At 45.0% G+C, this 19283-nt stretch overlaps 1 protein-coding gene and 1 long non-coding RNA gene across 7 annotated transcripts in view; one reads left to right on the forward strand and one right to left on the reverse strand.

Annotated features, from left to right (window-relative positions):
- The window catches only part of LOC120396068, a 46771-nt gene extending 43517 nt beyond the window's left edge, over positions 1 to 3254 (forward strand). Inside the window, exon 4 of the long non-coding RNA XR_005592957.1 lies at positions 3228 to 3254. This is a non-coding gene — a long non-coding RNA (uncharacterized LOC120396068). The remainder of the gene's footprint in view (positions 1 to 3227) is intronic.
- The window catches only part of LOC120396066 (disintegrin and metalloproteinase domain-containing protein 20-like), a 139200-nt gene that overhangs the window by 96848 nt on the left and 23069 nt on the right, over positions 1 to 19283 (reverse strand). For all 6 annotated transcript variants that reach the window (XM_039520961.1, XM_039520960.1, XM_039520959.1 and 3 more), the window contains 3 exons: positions 17465 to 17536; positions 5026 to 5097; positions 2324 to 2493 (listed from right to left, as the gene is read on the reverse strand). In XM_039520961.1, coding sequence (XP_039376895.1) covers positions 2324 to 2493; positions 5026 to 5097; positions 17465 to 17536 — 314 coding nt within the window. The remainder of the gene's footprint in view (positions 1 to 2323; positions 2494 to 5025; positions 5098 to 17464; positions 17537 to 19283) is intronic.

Genomic DNA, 19283 nt, shown 5'->3' on the forward strand with positions numbered 1-19283 from the left:
AGACGTGCTGAGCCACTCAGTGCTGAGTGTTTAGTTGGCCCTGCCAATGCCAACGCATGGGGTTTCAGTTTAGGAGGAGGAGTTTAAGTTGTAAGTCTCTTGCCTTTCTGGTCTGGGCTTTGAGGTCGTGTCAGTACAAGCACTTCTGAGGTACGTGTTTCTTGCTGCGGCAGCAGACACACTGTGAATGCCCATCAAAGATAGGTATTGAAACCTGCAAATGAGGCAGCATTTAAAACCTGGGGGACTGGAAGAGTGCTTTCCCCTGTAAGGGGAAAAAATTAAATTTCTACTCTGTTAAGAATGGAAACCTATCTGATCTAAAAAAAGGGATTTTTGTACAGGAAATTAACAGAGAAGAATAACTATAAAGAGAAGAATTAAGTCTAATTACTTAAAACGATTCTACTAATAAAAGGTATTGAGGCACTGCTGGATGATCCAACTCAAGCAAAAGGCAGTAGAGAAGGAACTGGGGCGGGGGGTTGGTTGATAATCGCCTGAAGTGGCACAAGATGGGGATCACACATCTGTGACCCAATGAGGCCCTACTACTGCAAATCTCCAATTACGAGCGCAGGGGTGCATGAACACCTAAAGTGGAGCACCTACAGGGACATCACTCCATGAAAACTGATAATTTTCTAGCAAGCAAAGCTATAACAAGATCCAATGTCTGGAAGTCAAGGCTAGACAAATGCAGACAGAAATAAGGCGCATATTTTAAAAGGTAGGGTAGTTAACCATTGGAACATTTTACCAAAGATTGTGGTGGATTCTCCATCACTGGCAATTTTAAAATCAAGATTGGATGTTTTTCTAAAAGATATGCTTGTTGTTAGATGTTGATAGCTGTTTGGCTGCATGTATGTGTGTCCCTCGGTGTGCCGCCTCAGCCATGAGCAGACATCTGGCACGGCAGAGCTTGAGCAAACCACCCAATCACCACAAGATCTGTTAAGGGATGAAGGCACCCAGCCAGGTTTATTGTTGACAAAGCACAGTATTAGTATCCCACAGACTCTACCGGACCACTAATACATGTATGCCTGTAACAATAGATGAGCTCGGAGAACGGCGGGACTTTCCGTTCCTCCTTAGGCTAGACAAAGATACTCCCTCTGAGATATATCTTTATATCCCAATACAAACAAGTTAGTACTGCCCCTTTGACATAGTTAGTTACTGACCCCTGACACGGCTAGTTATTACCAATTACCTTGTACATGTTGGTTCAATCAAAACATCTTCATTATGTACTGTCATCTTGACCTTATCTTTTAGGAAGGGTCAGTGTGCTCCTGTTATCCTTGTGGAATGTTTTTGTACTATCCTTGATATCGGTATGTTCTGGTACCACTTGATATTGGGATGTGTTTACGTGAGTACTCTGCCTAGAACTTCTTAGGAATGTGTATTTCTGCAATATCAGCCCTGTTCTTGCCAGATTCTGTGAGCAGGTCCTGCTTCATACCAGGCCGCTGCTACAAGGGCTTGGAGGGATAGCTCAGTGGTTTGACCATTGGCCTGTTAAACTCAGGGTTATGAGTTCAATACTTGAGAGGACCACTGAGGGATCTCGGGCAAAAATCCAGTACTTGGTCCTACTAGTGAAGATAGGGGGCTGAACTCAATGACCTTTCAGGGTCCCTTCTAGTTCTAGGAGATAGGTATATCTCCAATCACTTATTTTTTTTATCTCTTCTTACTACAATGCTTTAGTTCAAACAGGAATTAATAGAGCCAAGTCCTATGATCTGTGTTATGCAGGTTAGACAAGACGATCAAACCGTTGCATATGGATTTATAATCTATGAATGTTTGCACACTGGGACACTGGTTCATGAATAGTGAATAAAGCAGAGTGCCATAGAGCTGAAGTCTGAGCAAATCTGCCCCCAAAAATCAATTACAAGAAACAAACTGAACAAAAAACTGTACGACTTGCCAAACATTTAAAATCTGAGCAGGGTTTAACATTTTCTTTGTACAATGAGGGTCAGAAGGTCTGGAAACCATCTGTGCTGTTGCGTAGGAGGTAGAATGAACTGAGGATTTTCCCAAGTAGGTGGAGACTATCAGGCTGCTCACGCCTCTTAGGCTACAGAACCCAAAGGAAAACCTAATTTTGCAATGGCCAGCTTGGCTATGCAGGAGAATAATGGATCCTCTTTTTTTTGGAGGGGCGGGGGCAGGGGTACATTGTCTAGTTTCCAAACAAAATCTTGCAAAATATCTTCAAGGCCTGAATTTAATATTGATGGTTATAAATATAAAGAACAGTATTACCATATTTTTAAAGATTAAAATAAAAGAATCTTACACAATTAATTCTGTGTGGTCGAATTGTACACGGCCCATAAGGAATTTTCGAACATAGGTCGAATAAATTACAATAACCTGTTCCAAAAGGTGAGTAATTGTCATGAGATCCCTTTCTGTCCAAAGCTCTAATGCAATCAGAATAACATGAAGGCCAAATGGACGGTACATCTAAAAACATAAATATAAAAAAAAATCATCTACATGTAATGCTTTGAAGCTATGATCTTTCATGTAATCCACACTGCTGGTGTCATTCCTCAGTTTGTGTTCCACTTTACCTCTTCAGCCACAGAAGCTGCACTGGAGATCAGAATAAAATCATAATATTAAAGGGACACTGCTGTTGATCTGAAAAATCTCATTTCTGTCTGGAAAAATGTGTACATATTATAGTTGCAAACAACATTCATGATTACTAAAGCTGAAAGTATTTATCAGAAAAATATCTATTTCTTTCATTTGTTTACTTTGTGCGTTTGGCAGTACTTTGTATACAGCCAGTCTCTCTGTTCTGTTCTGGTGATGGTCACTTGTACTTTCTCATATATTAACATGACATCACCACTCTCATGCACAGCTCTGGGGGCCTCATGTATGCTGCTTCCTGTAACTGAGTCAGGGGATTACCATTAATGATTTAAGAGAACAATTCAACAGTATGTTGGCAGAACACTGAACTAAATGAGGCTTGATAGAAGACCTATGTATTAACTGCACTAATACTAAGTCAATATTTTTAAAGGGACACTCAACTTTTATTTAAAAAAAAAACCTAACAGATTTTCAATGTTCAAGTTTCTGGTAAAGCATCTTTTAAATAAGTATGTCCCGACATTTTGAAAACTACAATTATTTTAAAAGCTATTTATAATGGCTCTTATGATCTCCATTGATATTTATAGGGTCTTTTTCAGTAAGGGACAATGGACAGACCTGAAAGCAACAGCACTAGATCAGGTAAGGCCTGTTTCTCCCACTCACACACATACCCCCCAAAAAATCACACCTCTATTCTCTGGGAGTGGGAGGGGAACCCAGGTCTCTCTCCCCTCTGGATTGCAGCCCAGGGTCCCTGTGTTAATCAGCTAAAGTCTGCTTCATACGATCCCCTGCTGCTTCCCTGGGTTGCTTCCATCTATGCCTGTTTACAAGCATCTTTCACAGAGCTACTCTCTAATCCTCTCCCCCCAGAGATCTGTCTCCTTGAGCTGCTTCTTTCCAGTCTGCTGCTCCCCATTTCCTCAAGCTCTCAGCCTCTCTGGCAACCATGTATTCTGCCTAAATTGCAGACTTTTATCCAAGCTGATGCTAATTGGACATAGTCGTGGCTGGAGACATAACTGATCCACTTATCATCTCTTTCATGGCTATTACAGTGTGGGGTCTATACCACCATTGCAGATAATGTTTTGTTGAACAGTGGTTCTACTCCAGGAAACAGGAAAGGTCATCTCTAAAGGGAATGTGGCATAACAGGAACCTTCCCGTGAATTGGAAGGCTACTAAACAGTTTGTACAATTGGTCCATCTACTACTGCGTCAGCAACAGGAATCCTAAGCATGAATTTGAGATAATTAAATGTGAGGTCAACTTCATTTCATCATACATGGGATCACAGATAAAGACAACTCAAGTGTGGCAGAATTTTACACTACTACTGAGGGTGGTGGAGAATGTCTGCTGGAAGCCACCACTGGGGTCAGTGAGGACTGGTGTCTGAGTGGGGTCTGTGGTTGGAAGCTGGATGCAGTGAATTTTCCATCAGGATAAGCCTTAGCTTGAGCTCCTGTTCTTTTCTGGTGCAAGTCTTGAGGTTGAGGCAATGGGGGCACTTTTGAGATACATGTCTCTCACCCAGACAATGAACACACTGAGAGTACCTATCACTGACCGGGATTGACTCTCGGCCTGAAAGACAGCGTTTAAACCCCAGAGATCTGGACATGCCCCTATCAGTACCATTCCCCCAGGTGAAGGAAGTGAAAACTAGACTACACTATAAGGGTGAACAGAATTTTACCGGTAACTAATAATAATTGATTTTTTAAAAAGAAATAAGTGGGGGAGAGGAGAGTAGCTACAGCTAACTCTATTGTATAACTATACTAACACTAACTCTAAAAGGTAAATGTGAAGAAACTAAGGAGGTGCTGCCAAGGGCTCCATTTCAGGCCAAGGGCGGTGGAGAAGGAACTGAGGGCAGTTTGGCCGCTCAGTGCCATATAGCTGCTAGGGAGCGACACAAAATGGGGGGCGGGCATGTACGGGCCAAATGGGCACTGCTAAGAATCTCCGATCGCAGGTGCAGGGATGTAGACTCACCTAAAGTGGAGCACCCTCAGGGATGCGATAAAACATATTTAAATTTCCCCTTACCATCCAGTTTCCAATGACCTAGTAGATAAAACTGTTAGAACTTTTAAATAGGTATGATGATGATAATTAGTGGGAGCATGGAAACAAAGCTGGCTTGATTTCTTCCAAAATACAGAATTCCGCCTCAAATTATGACAGGCCCTGCTTTCAGTGGGAAAGAAGGTGATATATCATTTGGACTTAATCTACATCAGAGCTTCAACACTCTATACAGGTAACCTGTGTAGGGGCTAAGAAGGCCTCTTATGTCCCCTGATTCCCCAGTGCAGATATATAACATCAGTCACAATTGTGCCCATAATAAATAAGAGTAAATAACTCACCTCACTTGTTAAATGTACATACTGGAGCATCTTCAATGTCAACAAAGTTTCATTGGAATCTTCATGGCGAAACTAGGAGTAAAAAGACCAAAACATCTTAGACTCTCCATTCTGAAGAAAGAATTAATTCTATGTGAGATCTTTAAACAGCAGCAGATGTTTCATGAAAAATCTTTCTGAATTAACTGGGATTCACACAAATATTCCTACATATAATTTCACTTCTCATTTTGTGTTATTCATTTACTTTTTCCATTTTCATGCCAATTATATTTCTGTGTTTTTGCTTTGAATATATTCTGTCAGGATTTTCACCCTTTGAGCTAGATTGAAGTGACCATTATCAAATATTTGTTCTCCGTGTAGGTACTTATAGTTTGTGATGAAGTCACTCCTTAACTTTCTCTTTGTTGAGGCTAAATAGATTGAGCTCCATGAGTCTATTGCTATAAAGCATATTTTCTAATCCTTTAATCATTCTCATAGTGGCACTTTGCACCCTCTCCAGTTTATCAAACGTCCTTCTTGAATTGTGGACACCAGAACTGACACAGTATTCCACTAGCGGTTGTACCAGTACCCAATACAGAGGCAAAATAACCTCTCTGCTCCTACTGAAGATTCCTGTTAAAGCATCCAAAGATCACATTAGTCTTTTGGGCCACAGTATCACATTGGAAGCTCATGTTCAGCATGGAGTGACCATATCTTTTAAGAACTCATCCAATCTTGATTTAAAAACTTCACCATGTCCCTCATAAGTTGTTCCAATGGTTAATTAACTTCCTTGTTAAAATTTACCAACCTGAATTTATTTAGTTTCAGTTTCCAGACATTAGGTCTTGTTATGTCTTTGTCTGGTAGACTAGAGAATCTTCTACTATCAGAAATCATCTCCCAATTTTATAGGCTGATCAAATCACCACTTAAGCTGATTGCTATTCATTGCAGCCTTATTTGAGCTTCTTGCTCTGAAGAGTGGGAATAATGGTTGATATTATTTTTAGAGAAGAGAAGATGACATTATGTTTGGATTTTCATTTATGCATTCACCTCCATTCAGACTGTGGAGATTTTCTTTCTTCATGTTGTTTCTCTACTTAAAACATTTATAGTTTTGTTTGTTTTGGGTTCGCCCCCCTCCCAGTAGGCATATTTGATCCTGAATAATTTTACATTGGTTTCTCATCACTGGTAAAGTTTATAATAAGGACAGTTCCGTTATACAGAACTATCTGGATCGCTTAGTTAACTAAGCTCATTTTAATACAGGCAAATATCTTGGTAGTCCATCGATCCGATGATGACAAATCTGTGCAGATCATCTAGTGTTGGTCTCATGGTGTGCGCTCTGATGACTATACAAGCCAATTCTAGAGGTGCACATTTTGCTGCAGATGGTGCATGGGAAGTTCGCGGTCAGTGGATTGTGCGCTGCTAATGCTCTGTGATGTCGTTCGCATGCCTCTTGTAGACGCCGGCAGCGGTCTTCCTCAAAGGTGATGCAGGTATTTCTGACTGTTGCACGCCACTGTGTTCTATCGCTGGCGGCGTCCTCAAGGTCCCTAGGTTTGATACTGCTGTACTGCAGATTGGCTTTGATGGTGTCCTTGTAACGTTTCCGTGGACGACCTATATGCCGGATGCCCTGGGATAGCTCACCATACAGAAGCTGGCGGGGGAGTCTGTTGGCATCCATGCGGCTGACATGACCGGTCCAACGTAGCTGTGACTTCATGATCATCATTTCGATGCTTGTCATCTGGGCTTTCTTGAGGACCTCAAGATTGGGAACTTTGTCTTGCCAGCGGATCTTCATGATGTTGCGGAGGCAGCGCATGTGGAATGCTTTGAGCTGCTTGATGTGACGCCTATATAGTGTCCATGTTTCGCACTTGTACAAAAGAGATGAAAGAACAACAGCTCTGTACACAAGGAGTTTTGTTGACATCCAGATGTTGTGGTGGTTTAAAACTTTAACACGCAGACAGCCAAGTGCCTGGCTTGCTTTGGATATTCGTGCGTTGATCTCATTATCCAGTGATCCATCACTGGATATGACACTACCCAGGTATTTAAAGTTCTCCACTACTTTAAGATGAGTGCCGTCAATGGAGATACTCCGGACAGAAGCATTTGACCCAGGTGCAGGTTGATGGAGAACTTCTGTCTTTCCGAGGCTGATAGTTAGTCCGAAAAGTTGCGAGTCCTCGGCAAACTTGTTGACAATGTGCTGAAGATCATTTTCAGTGTGAGCCATGAGGGCACAGTCTTCGGCAAAGAGTGCCTCAAGAAGGAGTTTCTGCACTGTCTTAGTCTTTGCATTCAGGCGACGGAGGTCAAAAAGTGAACCATCGTGCCGGTATTTCAAATATATACCTCGATCCAGATCTTTCATTGCATGGTTGAGGACGCATGCAAAGAACAGGTTAAATAAGACAGAAGTGAGAGCACATCCTTGTTTCACGCCGTTGAAAGTTGATGCTGAAGGGGGCTGATGTGGCTCCATCAGACAATACTTCGCCTGTCATGCTGTGATGAAAAAGGCGTATAATCTGGACAAATTTTCTTGTGCAGCCAAGTCGTGTTAGAATAGTCCAAAGGGCTTCCCTGTTGACAGTATTAAACGCCTTTGTCAGATCTATGAAGACAGCATACAGGTGCATGTTCTGTTCAATGCACTTCTCTTGTATTTGTTTGACAGCAAACACCATGTTGACTGTGCTCCAGCCAGGTCAAAAACCACATTGACTTTCAGGTAGATTTGCCTCAGAAATACTGGCTATTAGGCGGTTCAAGATGATGCGGGCGATGATCTTCCCTCCAATGGAGAGGAGGGATATGCCTCTATAATTTCCACATTCTGCTTTGATGCCTTTGTTCTTGAAAAGAGAGACAATAGTAGCGTCGTGGAGGTCCTGTGGTATGTTTTCATCCTCCCAGATGCTGATGATCACGCTGTGGAACGCTGCTAGTGCTGCTGGACCTGCTGCTTTGTATATCTCTGCTGGTATCCCATCTTTTCCAGGAGCTTTTCCTGAACTCATCTGGCTAACAGCTTTCCTAATCTCATCTATAGTGGGCGGAGAGTCAAGATCTGTCAGAGCAGGTTGTTGTGGAATTTCATTGAGGACATTATTATTCACAGTTGATGGTCTATTGAGAAGGTTGCTAAAGTGTTCTCGCCATCTTTCGTTGATGCCTTCTTTATCTTTAATCAGCATTGTGTTGTCTGATGAGAGCAATGGGGTGGTCCTTGGTTTAGAAGGTCCATAGACAGTCTTAATAGCACTGAAGAACATCTTTGAGTTGTGGGTCTCAGCATAGTGCTCAATTTCTTTGGCTTTGCTCTCCCACCAGTTGTCTTGTATCTGACGGAGGTCTTTCTGTGTTTTGCTCTGAAGGTACTTGAAATGGTCCTGTTTAGAGACTGAGGACAGATCATTCTGCCATTCGATAAAGACTTTTCTCTTTACTTCCAGTGCTGAGCATATTTCTTCTTGGTTTTCATCAAACCAATCCTGATGTGTTCTTTTCTTTGGTCCAAAAGATGTTATTGCTCTGTCAGTTACTATCTGCTTGAACTGGTCCCACTTTTTGGTTACAGTACCGATCAGTTGTCCATGGGATGTCAGTTTGTCATCAAGACTCTTCTGGAAATTGTTGAAACACTGAGCATCCTTCAGTTTGGCTATGTTGAAAGCAGGTTGCACATGCTTAGGGCGTTTGTGCCAAGAGGGAGTGATGTAAAGTTGAAGAGACGTCCTGACTAATCTGTGGTCTGTCTAGCACTCTGCGCCTCACATTACTCTGGTGATGAGTACATCTCGGATGTCTCACCTTCTGACAATGGCATAATCTATCAGATGCCACTGTTTGGACCTAGGGTGCATCCACGTCATTTTGTATTTGTCCGCTTGTCGGAACAGTGTTGGTAATGGTCAGTTTATAATAAGGACAGTTCCGTTATACAGAACTATCTGGATCGCTTAGTTAACTAAGCTCATTTTAATACAGGCAAATGTAAGGACACATATTAAGGGTCTAGCTACACTACAGAGTTTAAAGGTGTCTGAGCTCCCATATATGCAACTATGTGCTTACCAAACCCTCCTCTGAGTATCCACACTGCAGAGTCATATATGGCCCATAGTGATGTAGCTATATCCACACTGGCATTGCAGTGACACGTTTGGCACAAGCATTTCTGGAGGCTTATCAGCGGCTTTTTAGTACCACTCTAGCTGGATTCAGAGTAGCAGCCGTGTTAGTCTGTATCCGCAAAAAGAACAGGAGTACTTGTGGCACCTTAGAGGCTAACAAATTTATTTGAGCATAAGCTTTCGTGGGCTACAGCCCACTTCTTCGGATGCATCTGAAGAAGTGGGCTGTAGCCCACAAAAGCTTATGCTCAAATAAATTTGTTAGTTTCTAAGGTGCCACAAGTACTCCTCTAGCTGGAGTCACTCTAGGGATTGTTTTACTTTGTATTGCTGAATATGTCTGTTCTTCGAGCCCCTGTTCAGGAGCATTTTTACCCTGTCAGCACATTTAGCTGAAGTATTTCCAGCTCCGCATTTATGGCTATGTCTACAACAGGGATTGGCAACTTTTGGTACGCAGCCCACCAGGGTAAGCCCCCTGGCAGGCTGGGCCGGTTTGTTTACCTGCCGTGTCCTCTGGTTTGGCCGATCTCGGCTCCCAGTGGCTGCGGTTCACCGCACCAGGCCAATGGGGGCAGCGGGAAGCGGCGGCCAGCACATGCCTCGGCCCGCGCCGCTTCCCACCACCCCCTGCCTGGAGCAGCGAACCGCGGTCTGTGGGAGCCAAGATCTGCCGAACCTGTGGATGCGGCAGGTAAACAAACTGGCCCAGCCCACCAGGTTGCTTACCCTGGCGAGCTGCATGCCAAAGGTTGCCGATCCCTGGTCTACAATATGAGCTACTGGTGTGATTCCCCTCCCCTGCATGTATATACATACATCACCTAAACTTGTAGTAATATCAGAGTATAGGCTTGGCTAGTTCCTTTTTTTTAGGTATTCATATCTCACTATTTAATTATAGATAGGAGTACAGTAACTCCTCACTTAACGTTGTAGTTATGTTCCTGAAAAATGGGACTTTAAGCCAAACGATGTTAAGCGAATCCAATTTCCCCATAAGAATTAATATAAAGGAGGGGGTTAGGTTCCCGGGAAATTTTTGTCACCAGACAAAAGACTATATACACACACACACACACACACACACACACACTATAAGTTTTAAACAAACAATGTAATACTGGTACACAGTGATGATGATTGTGAAGCTTGGCTGAGGTGGAGGAGTCAGAGGGTGGGATATTTCCCTTACTGCTAAATGATGAACTAGCAATTGGCTGAGCCCTCAAGGGTTAACTCTCTTACTCTACAAGGCAGCAGGAATGGAGAGAGATATGCGCATTTCCCTTTTAAGTACACTGCCTTGTTAATTAGATCAGCTTGCTGAGACCTCAGCTGCTGCAAGCTTCCTCTGTCCTGAACCCTGGGTGTGCCCCCCCTGCTCTATGGAAGATGGGCTAAGCGGGGTGCAGGAGCAGGGGGGAGGGAGCACCCTGACATTAGCCCCCCTCTTCCTTCCCTCCCCCCACTTGCAGCAAGCCAGATTCTCGGGGAGCAGCTCCAAGGCAGAGGGGAGGAGCAGCACATGGCAGTGGGGGGAGGGACGCAGCTGCTACACAGGGAACTTAGGGGAACGGGAAGCTGATAGCAGGGCTGCCGGTCCACCCTGGTTCCAAGCCCCCCACCAGCTAGCTGCAACAGGATGCTCTTCCTGCAAGCAGTACACAAAGCAGGTGGCTGCCAAAGATGTTAGAAGGGGCATTACACAACTTTAAACGAGCATGTTCCCTAATTGATCAGCAACCTAACAACGAAACAACGTTAACTGGGATGACTTTAAGTGAGGCGTTACTGTAGTTAAGTAAATACAATATGAAAGGCAGAAGATGATCTTATTATTTCTCTTTTGCAGCTCAATATATTTCCCTATAATAACTTTTCTAGTAGTTTTCAAATCATCCACATTATACAGGAGAGTGACATGGCTAATTATTTCTAAGCAAGGAATTGGTACAATAACTGCTGCTGCACAAATATTTTTGAATCAGTCACAACAATGAAATTCCATCGCCTATTTTAAAAATATCTAATAATTTCTAGGAAATTAAGGGTTTCAGAGTAGCAGCCGTGTTAGTCTGTATCCGCAAAAAGAACAGGAGTACTTGTGGCACATTAGAGACTAATAAATTTATTTGAGCATAAGCTTTCATGGGATTCAATCCATGTAATGACTCAGCCATTCCCAGTTTCTATTCATGCCTAAATTAATGGTATCTAGTTTGTATATTAATTCAAGTTCAGCAGTTCTATGCATCTGATGAAGTGGGCTGTAGCCCACGAAAGCTTATGCTCAAATATATTTGTTAGTCTCTGAGGTGCCACAAGTACTCCTGTTCTTTTTGTAGAAAATTAAGAACTCACAATTTAGCTACTATAATTCCTTATTTTAGCATCAAGCCTTTTATCATCTATTATTTATTAAGGCTGCGGGTCTGTCACAGAGGTCATGCAAGTCACGGATCATAGAATCATAGAATCTCAGGGTTGGAAAGGACCTCAGGAGGTCATATAGTCCAACCCCCTGCTCAAAGCAGGACCAAACCCAACTAAATCATCCCAGCCAGGGCTTTGTCAAGCCTGACCTTAAAAACCTCTAAGGAAGGAGATTCCACCACCTCCCTAGGTAACCCATTCCAGTTCTTCACCACCCTCCTAGTGAAAAAGTTTTTCCTAATATCCAACCTAAACCTCCCCCTCTGCAACTTGAGACCATTACTCCTTGTTCTGTCATCTTCTACCACTGAGAACAGTCTAGATCCATCCTCTTTGGAACCCCCTTTCAGGTAGTTGAAAGCAGCTATCAAATCCCCCCTCATTCTTCTCTTCTGCAGGCTAAACAATCCCAGTTCCCTCAGCCTCTCCTCATAAGTCATGTGTTCCAGCCCCCTAATCATTTTTGTTGCCCTCCGCTGGACTCTCTCCAATTTATCCACATCCTTCTTGTAGTGTGGGGCCCAAAACTGGACACAGTACTCCAGATGAGGCCTCACCAGTGCTGAATAGAGGGGAATGATCACTTCCCTCGATCTGCTGGAAATGCCCCTACTTATACAACCCAAAATGCCATTAGCCTTCTTGGCAACAAGGGCACACTGTTGACTCATTCAGCTTTTCGTCCACCGTAACCCCTAGGTCCTTTTCTGCAGAACTGCTGCCCAGCCATTCGGTCCCTAGTCTGTAGCAGTGCATGGGATTCTTCCGTCCTAAGTGCAGGACTCTGCACTTGTCCTTGTTGAACCTCATAAGATTTCTTTTGGCCCAATCCTCTAATTTGTCTAGGTCCCTCTGTATCCTATCCTTACCCTCCAGCGTATCAACCACTCCTCCCAGTTTAGTGTCATCTGCAAACTTGCTAAGGGTGCAGTCCACACCATCCTCCAGATATTGAATAAAGATATTGAATAAAACCGGCCCCAGCACCGACCCTTGGGGCACCCCACTTGATACCGGCTGCCAACTAGACATGGAACCATTGATCACTACCCGTTGAGCCCGACCATCTAGCCAGTTTTCTATCCACCTTACCGTCCATTCATCCAGCCCATACTTCTTTAACTTGCTGGCAAGAATACTGTGGGAGACTGTATCAAAAGCTTTGCTAAAGTCCAGAAATAGCACATCCACTGCTTTCCCCTCATCCACAGAGCTGGTTATCTCATCATAGAAGGCAATTAGGTTAGTCAGGCATGACCTGCCCTTGGTGAATCCATGCTGACTGTTCCTGATTCCGTGACTCTCTGGGACCTCCATGACTTTTGCAGCCAGCAAGTGCAACTGACCCAGTGGCCACCTGAGCAGCTCCGGCAGACCTGGGGCCAGCTACAGCACACCCCCACCAGCAACAGTGGTGGTCCTGGCCATCTCATCCCAGCAGCAGCTGCTGCGGTCCCAAGCCGGCAGGGCTGCTTTCTGCCAGCCATGGCTGCTGCAGTCCTGGGTCGTTGGGGCCACTCCACGTCAGCAGCAGCTACCACAGTCCTGGGTCGATGGGGCTGTCTCCCGCCAGCAGCGGCTCCCGTGGTCTGGGACTGGCAGGGCTGCCCCCAGCCAGAAGCGGCTGCCGCTGTCCCAGGCCACCCTTCTCCCCCTGAGCACCAGCGGGCAGCATGGAGCCCCTACCCTGAGCACCAGCAGGTGCCCTGCAGCCCCCTCCCTGAGCACTAGCGGGTGCCCCGGAGATGCCCCCTCTGCACCAGCAGGTGCCCCCGAGACCTCCCCAGCATCAGTGGGTGCCCCCAAAAACCCCTCCAGAGCAGCAGCTGTGCCCCCGGAGCCCCCCAGAACACCAAAGATTTAGGGGTATTTATAGTACAAGTCATGGATAGGTCACGGGGACGTGAATTTTTGTTTATTGCCCATGATCTATTTATGACTTTTACTAAAAATACCCATGACTAAATCTTAGCATTATTTATTATCTAATAATAAATTATAAATTTGAGCAAAATATGTATTAGAACATAAGAACATCCATACTACGTCAGATCAATAGTCCATCTAGCCACTATCCTGTCTTCCAACAGTGGCCAGTGCCAGGTACTCCAAGAGGGAATGAACAGAACAGGGAATCATCAAGTGATCCATCCCATCATCCATTCCCATCTTCTGGCAAAGAGAGGTTAGGAAAACCATCCCTGCCCATCCTGGTTAACAGCCATTGGTGGACCTATCCTCCATTAATTTATCTAGTTCCTTTTTAAACCTGGTTATAGTCTTTGCCAGAGGATGTTATGAAGGTCAAGAGTTCCACAGATTGATTGTGCATTCTGTGAAGAAATATTTCCTTTTGTTTGTTTTAAATCTGCTTCCTGTTAATTTAATTTGGTGACCCTAGTTCTTCTGTTAAGAGAAGGAATAAATAACACTTCCTTATTTACAATCTCCATACCAGTCATGATTTTATAGACCTCTATCATATCCCCCCTTAGTCATCTCTTTTCAAAGCTGAAAAGTCTCATTCATATTAATCTGTCCTCATATGGAAGCTGTTCCATACCCCTCAGCTTCAAGCCCCAGGTTTGAGGCAACCTTCTTTAAGAGCTCTTGATGAGCCTTGGCATCATCCTTTGGGACTAGGTGAGAGGGCTCCGTAATAGCCTCGTCAGGCGAGGATGAAGAGGCGGCGGGTACCGGCATGTCTGCCACCTGTGTTGCCTCCTCCACTCTAGAGTCACATCTAGGACATTAGACCATCACTGACTGCTTGTCCAATGCCCCCAAAGCTGATCTATGCCCCTGCAAGGGCTATGGAAACCCCCAGGGATTCCTGAGGTGCCAGGAGCAGGCCACTAGCCCTGAGGCCATGCTGGGAGGTGCTGTGGCAAAAGACAGTGCCCTCAATGGGTGGCCCTGACTCACTGATAGGGAATCCTCCTCACTGTTGGAGCCTGAGGAGGAAGGTCCACATCTGGGGGACCGGGATGGTGCCGAGGCCATCTGCTACCCCGTTCCTGTTGGTGCCAAACCCGGAGCTCTGCTGAGGATCTGCACAAGGGCGATGACCCTCGGTGCCATGATCCCAGTGACTGGTGGTGCCGTTCGGTAGATTGGTGATGGTAACCCAGCGATCTATCCCTTATGCTTAGCAAGCGGTCTGTTGAGTGGGAGCCGGAGCAGTAGCGGGTAGGCCATCGCATCAGGGATCATGGGCACATCGCCAGAGAACCGTACTGGTGTTCCAGCAACTTGTAACAGGGTCCTTGGACCAGCAGCTCGAATAGCCAGAGCAGTGCTGTACACTGGGAGAGCAGCTCGGGCATCACTGGCACCGGGGCCACGAGGACAGGTGCCACAACTCTGTAGGTCTGCGCCGTTCCACTGGCAATCGCCTCCTCGACCAGAGGAGCACTGCCTGGAGTCTGGGGACTGATGCCAGGGACTCTGATGAGTGGGCTGACCTGTAAGCGGTGAGAAGCAGCACCGCACCGATGGGGCCATTGGAAGGGTCCCAAGGTAGGTTTTCCCCTGGAATGGGACACCTCTGTGGCCAGTGCAGCCGGCACCAGTAGGGACAGAATGTCCTTTGAGACCTGAAAGGCCTCCAGTGTGGACAACACTGCCAGGTGCCAAATGCCTCTGCCGTTTCCCGGGGTGGTGGGTGAGTCCTGGAGTGGGCTAGCTTGCTCAGCAGGAGCTGGGGCCCGACATCCAATCAGAGGTAAAGAGTTGCCCCTCACAGATCTTTGCTCTCCTCCGGCCCTCTCCTTCTCTTTATGGGACACAGGAGAATGTTCCCTTCTGGCCTTTCTTTGTTTTCTAACTGGTACTGGGGATGGGGATCGACGCCGGTCCACAGTTGTCGCCGGCGGCGTGCTCCACACAGAGACCACGGTGCTAGGAGCACAGTCTGATCTGGATGGCTCTGGTGCTCCTTTTTGGTCCAAGGTTTAAAGCTTTTACAAATGCAATACTTGTTGCTAACATGGGTTTCCCCTAAGCACTTCAAACAACTGCTGTGGGGGGTCACTGACTGGCATAGGTTTTCTGCAAGTCACAGGGATTGAAGCCCAAGGATGTGGGCATGCCCCGTCCTGTAGGCTAAGTCCCATCAGGGACTACAAACTAACACTTAACTACACTAAGGGAACTAACATCTCACAACTGTTCAACAACTATATACAGCAAAGTTAACAATGAGCAGTTGAGGGGAGTAAGCTTGCTGAGGCAAGTAGACGTTCCAGCACCGACACTTACAGTAAGAAGGAACTGAGAGTGGAGGGAGCTGGCAGAGTCCCTTATGCCGCGGCATACATATGCCATTCCAGAGGGCGACAGAGCCGGTCCCCTACAGATACCACTGAAGGGAAAACTTCCAGCACCGGTGTATGTGGCGAGCACACACACCTGTAATGGAATAGACATGAGCAAGCACTCAAAGAAGAATGTTAAATAGCATAGGAACAAGAAATGACCCCTGCAGGACCCCACTATAAACACACCCACTCAGTGATGATTTCCTGTTACAATTACATTTTAAGAACTAACCATTTAGCCAACTTTTAATCTCTTTAATGTGTGCCATGTTAAGTTTATATCATTCTAGTTTTTTAACTGAAATGTTGTGCAGTATCAAGCCAAATGCTTTAAAGAAGTCTATTACATGAACACTATTACTTTATCAGCCCAACTTGTTATCTCGTGAAAAAAAGATAACAGCTTAGTTTGACAGAATCTATTCTCCAATAAACCCATGTTAATTGGCATTAATTATATTACCCTCCTCTAACTCTTTATTAATCTAGTCCTGTACCAGTCAGTCGACTATGTTCCCCCGGATCAATGTCAGTGTGACAGGCCTATAATTAAGGCTAAGATTTTGTCACAGATATTTTTAGTAAAAGTCACAGACAGGTCAGGGGCAAAAAAGAAAAATTCACGAAACCATGACCTGTCCGTGACTTTTACAAAAAATATCCATGACAAAATGGGGATCTGTGGGTCCCCACACTGCCTGAAGCAGGGAAGCTGGGACCTGGGTGGAGATGCCACTCTGCCTGGCCATGGCAGTGGCAGGGAGCCTGGGAGTTCTCCCACCGTCCTTGGTGACTGGAAGCTCTGGGGGTTCCCCTGGCAACTTGGAGTTTCAGGGACCACCACAGGTGGCAGGGGTACCCCGCAGGTCCCTGCCCCTCTGGGTGACAGGGGACCCTGCAGCTCCCTGCGTCTGCAGGTGGCAGGGGCCCCTGAAGCTCCCGGCCTCCGTGGGCGGAGGGGGACCCTGCAGCTCCCAGCCTCCGTGGGCGGAGGGGGACCCTGCAGCTCCCAGCCTCCGTGGGCGGAGGGGGACCCTGCAGCTCCCAGCCTCCGCAGGCATAAGTCATGGAGGTCACTGGAAGTCACAAATTCTGTGACTTCTGTGACCTCTGTCACTAAATCGTAGCCTTACTTATAACTAATTGAGTCATCCCATTTACCCTTTTTAAGTATTGGCACAACATAAACTTTCTTCCAGTCTTCTGGAACTTCCCCAGTGTTCTCAGATTTATAGAAAATCAGCATCAGTGTTTCAGCAAATTCGTCAGCCAGCTCTCTTAAAACTGTTTGACGCGAGTTACTTGCTTATTTTAAAATGTCCAACTTTCATCAACTGAAGGACATATATATATTTCTAACCAATGACTAAGGAAAATAATTCACATCCTAATCTATACATCAAACGTCAACGTTTCAGACAAATATTTTACTGGGAGATTTAAGTGCAGAAGGATCACTACTAAAATAGCTTGTAAGTCTGACATTATAATTAGAACAAACACTATCATTTGATTACTTACCTTTGCTTTGTCTGCAACAAAATAACACTCTAAATATCTGGTAGATGTGTACAAAGTGTTTAGTTCACCTTTCTGGAAGTAAAGACACATAAAACAGGGTTATGTACAGTAAATTGAAGTGTTTAAATGCATATAGAATCACACAAATATAACCCTGGACCGTACCCTCCTGTATTATGTCACTCACCCAAGGGGAAAATCTTACAGAATTATAATTCTTTGACATGATAACAAGCCTAGAAGATAGGGGGAAGTGTGGTATATCTTGACTTTAGTAAGGCTTTTGATAGTGCTTCACGTGACCTTCTCATAAACAAACTGGGGAAATACAACCTAAATGGATAAGCTGACTGCATAATTGGTGAGAAAACCATTCCCAGAGAGTAGTTATCAGTGATTCAGTTTAGATACGTGCATAGAGAGCACACTTATAAAATTTGTGGATGATACCAAGCTGCGAAGGGTTGCAAGTTCTTTGGGGGATAGGATTAAAATTCAAAATGATCTGGACAAACTGGAGAAATGGTCTGAAGGAAACAGGATTAAATTCAACAAGAAAAAAAGCAAAGTACTCCACTTAGGAAAGAACCATCAGTTGCACACATACAAAATGGGAAATGAGTGCCTAGGAAGGAGTACTACAGAAAGGGACCTGGGGGTTGTGACAGGATCCCCATGGTGCAGCCTTGGACCGTAGGACCGCTGTGCTCCCTGAACTCTCTCCAGCCTGGGCTGTCTCTCACAATGCCTCGCTAGTGATCAGCAGCAACCCCCTCCAGGCGCTGTTATCACTCAGCACAACCACATGTCGAGCCCAACACGCAAATCAATTCCATGAATACTCTCAGAGCCACTCATGAATCACACAGAGAAAAGCACCAGCCCAATCCTGCCCCCACAGCTCCCAGCATTGTATCTCAGGAATATACCATCTTGCGCTGCTCAAGACAAGCAATGCAGATTTATTAATTGGTTCACCAATTCCTCAATGGAAAGTGGATATACACCAGCCTTTGCAAAACCTGAACAGATTTGCCACACACCTCATACAAAGTCACTGGTAAAAATAAACAGTAAAACAGATTTATTGACTACAAAAGATAGATTTTAAGTGATAGGCAAAAAGTCAGAGTTAGTTACGAAAAAAATAAAATATAAGCACGCAGTCTAAACTCTCAATCCTATTAGACTGGGCAACATCTAGATTAAGCAGGTTTTCTCACCCCACTGGATATTTCAGTCCATAGTGTACAGATTTCACCCTTGAAAAATCTGGGCCAGTTCCATCAGTTGGAATCTTCGGAGTGTCCTTGTTGCTTGCAGCATACATAGGTGCAGCTTCCATCCAGGACATGTCACACGATCCATTGTCTACATCCAAGCCCTAACACACAACCAAATTTGCTCCAATCCCTCAGACAGAGACAAACACCTACAAGATCTTTATCAAGCATTCTTAAAACTACAATAACCACCTGAGGAAGTAAGGAAACAGATTGACAGAGTGAGACAGGTACCCAGAAGTCATCTACTACAGGACAGGCCCAACAATGAAAATAACAGAACACCACTGACCATCACAAACAGTCCCCAGCTAAAACCTCTCCAGCACATCATCAAGGATCTACAACCTATCCTGGAAAACGATCCCTCACTCTCACAAACCTTGGGAAGCAGGCCAATCCTTGCTTACAGACAGCCCCCCAACCTGAAACAAATACTCACCAGCAACTACACACCACACCACAGAAACACTAACCCAGGAACCAATCCCTGTTACAAACCTCGTTGCCTACTCTGCCCCTATATCTACTCTAGT

The sequence above is a fragment of the Mauremys reevesii genome, linkage group 1 (assembly GCF_016161935.1).
Source record: "Mauremys reevesii isolate NIE-2019 linkage group 1, ASM1616193v1, whole genome shotgun sequence".
Taxonomy (NCBI): domain Eukaryota; kingdom Metazoa; phylum Chordata; order Testudines; family Geoemydidae; genus Mauremys; species Mauremys reevesii.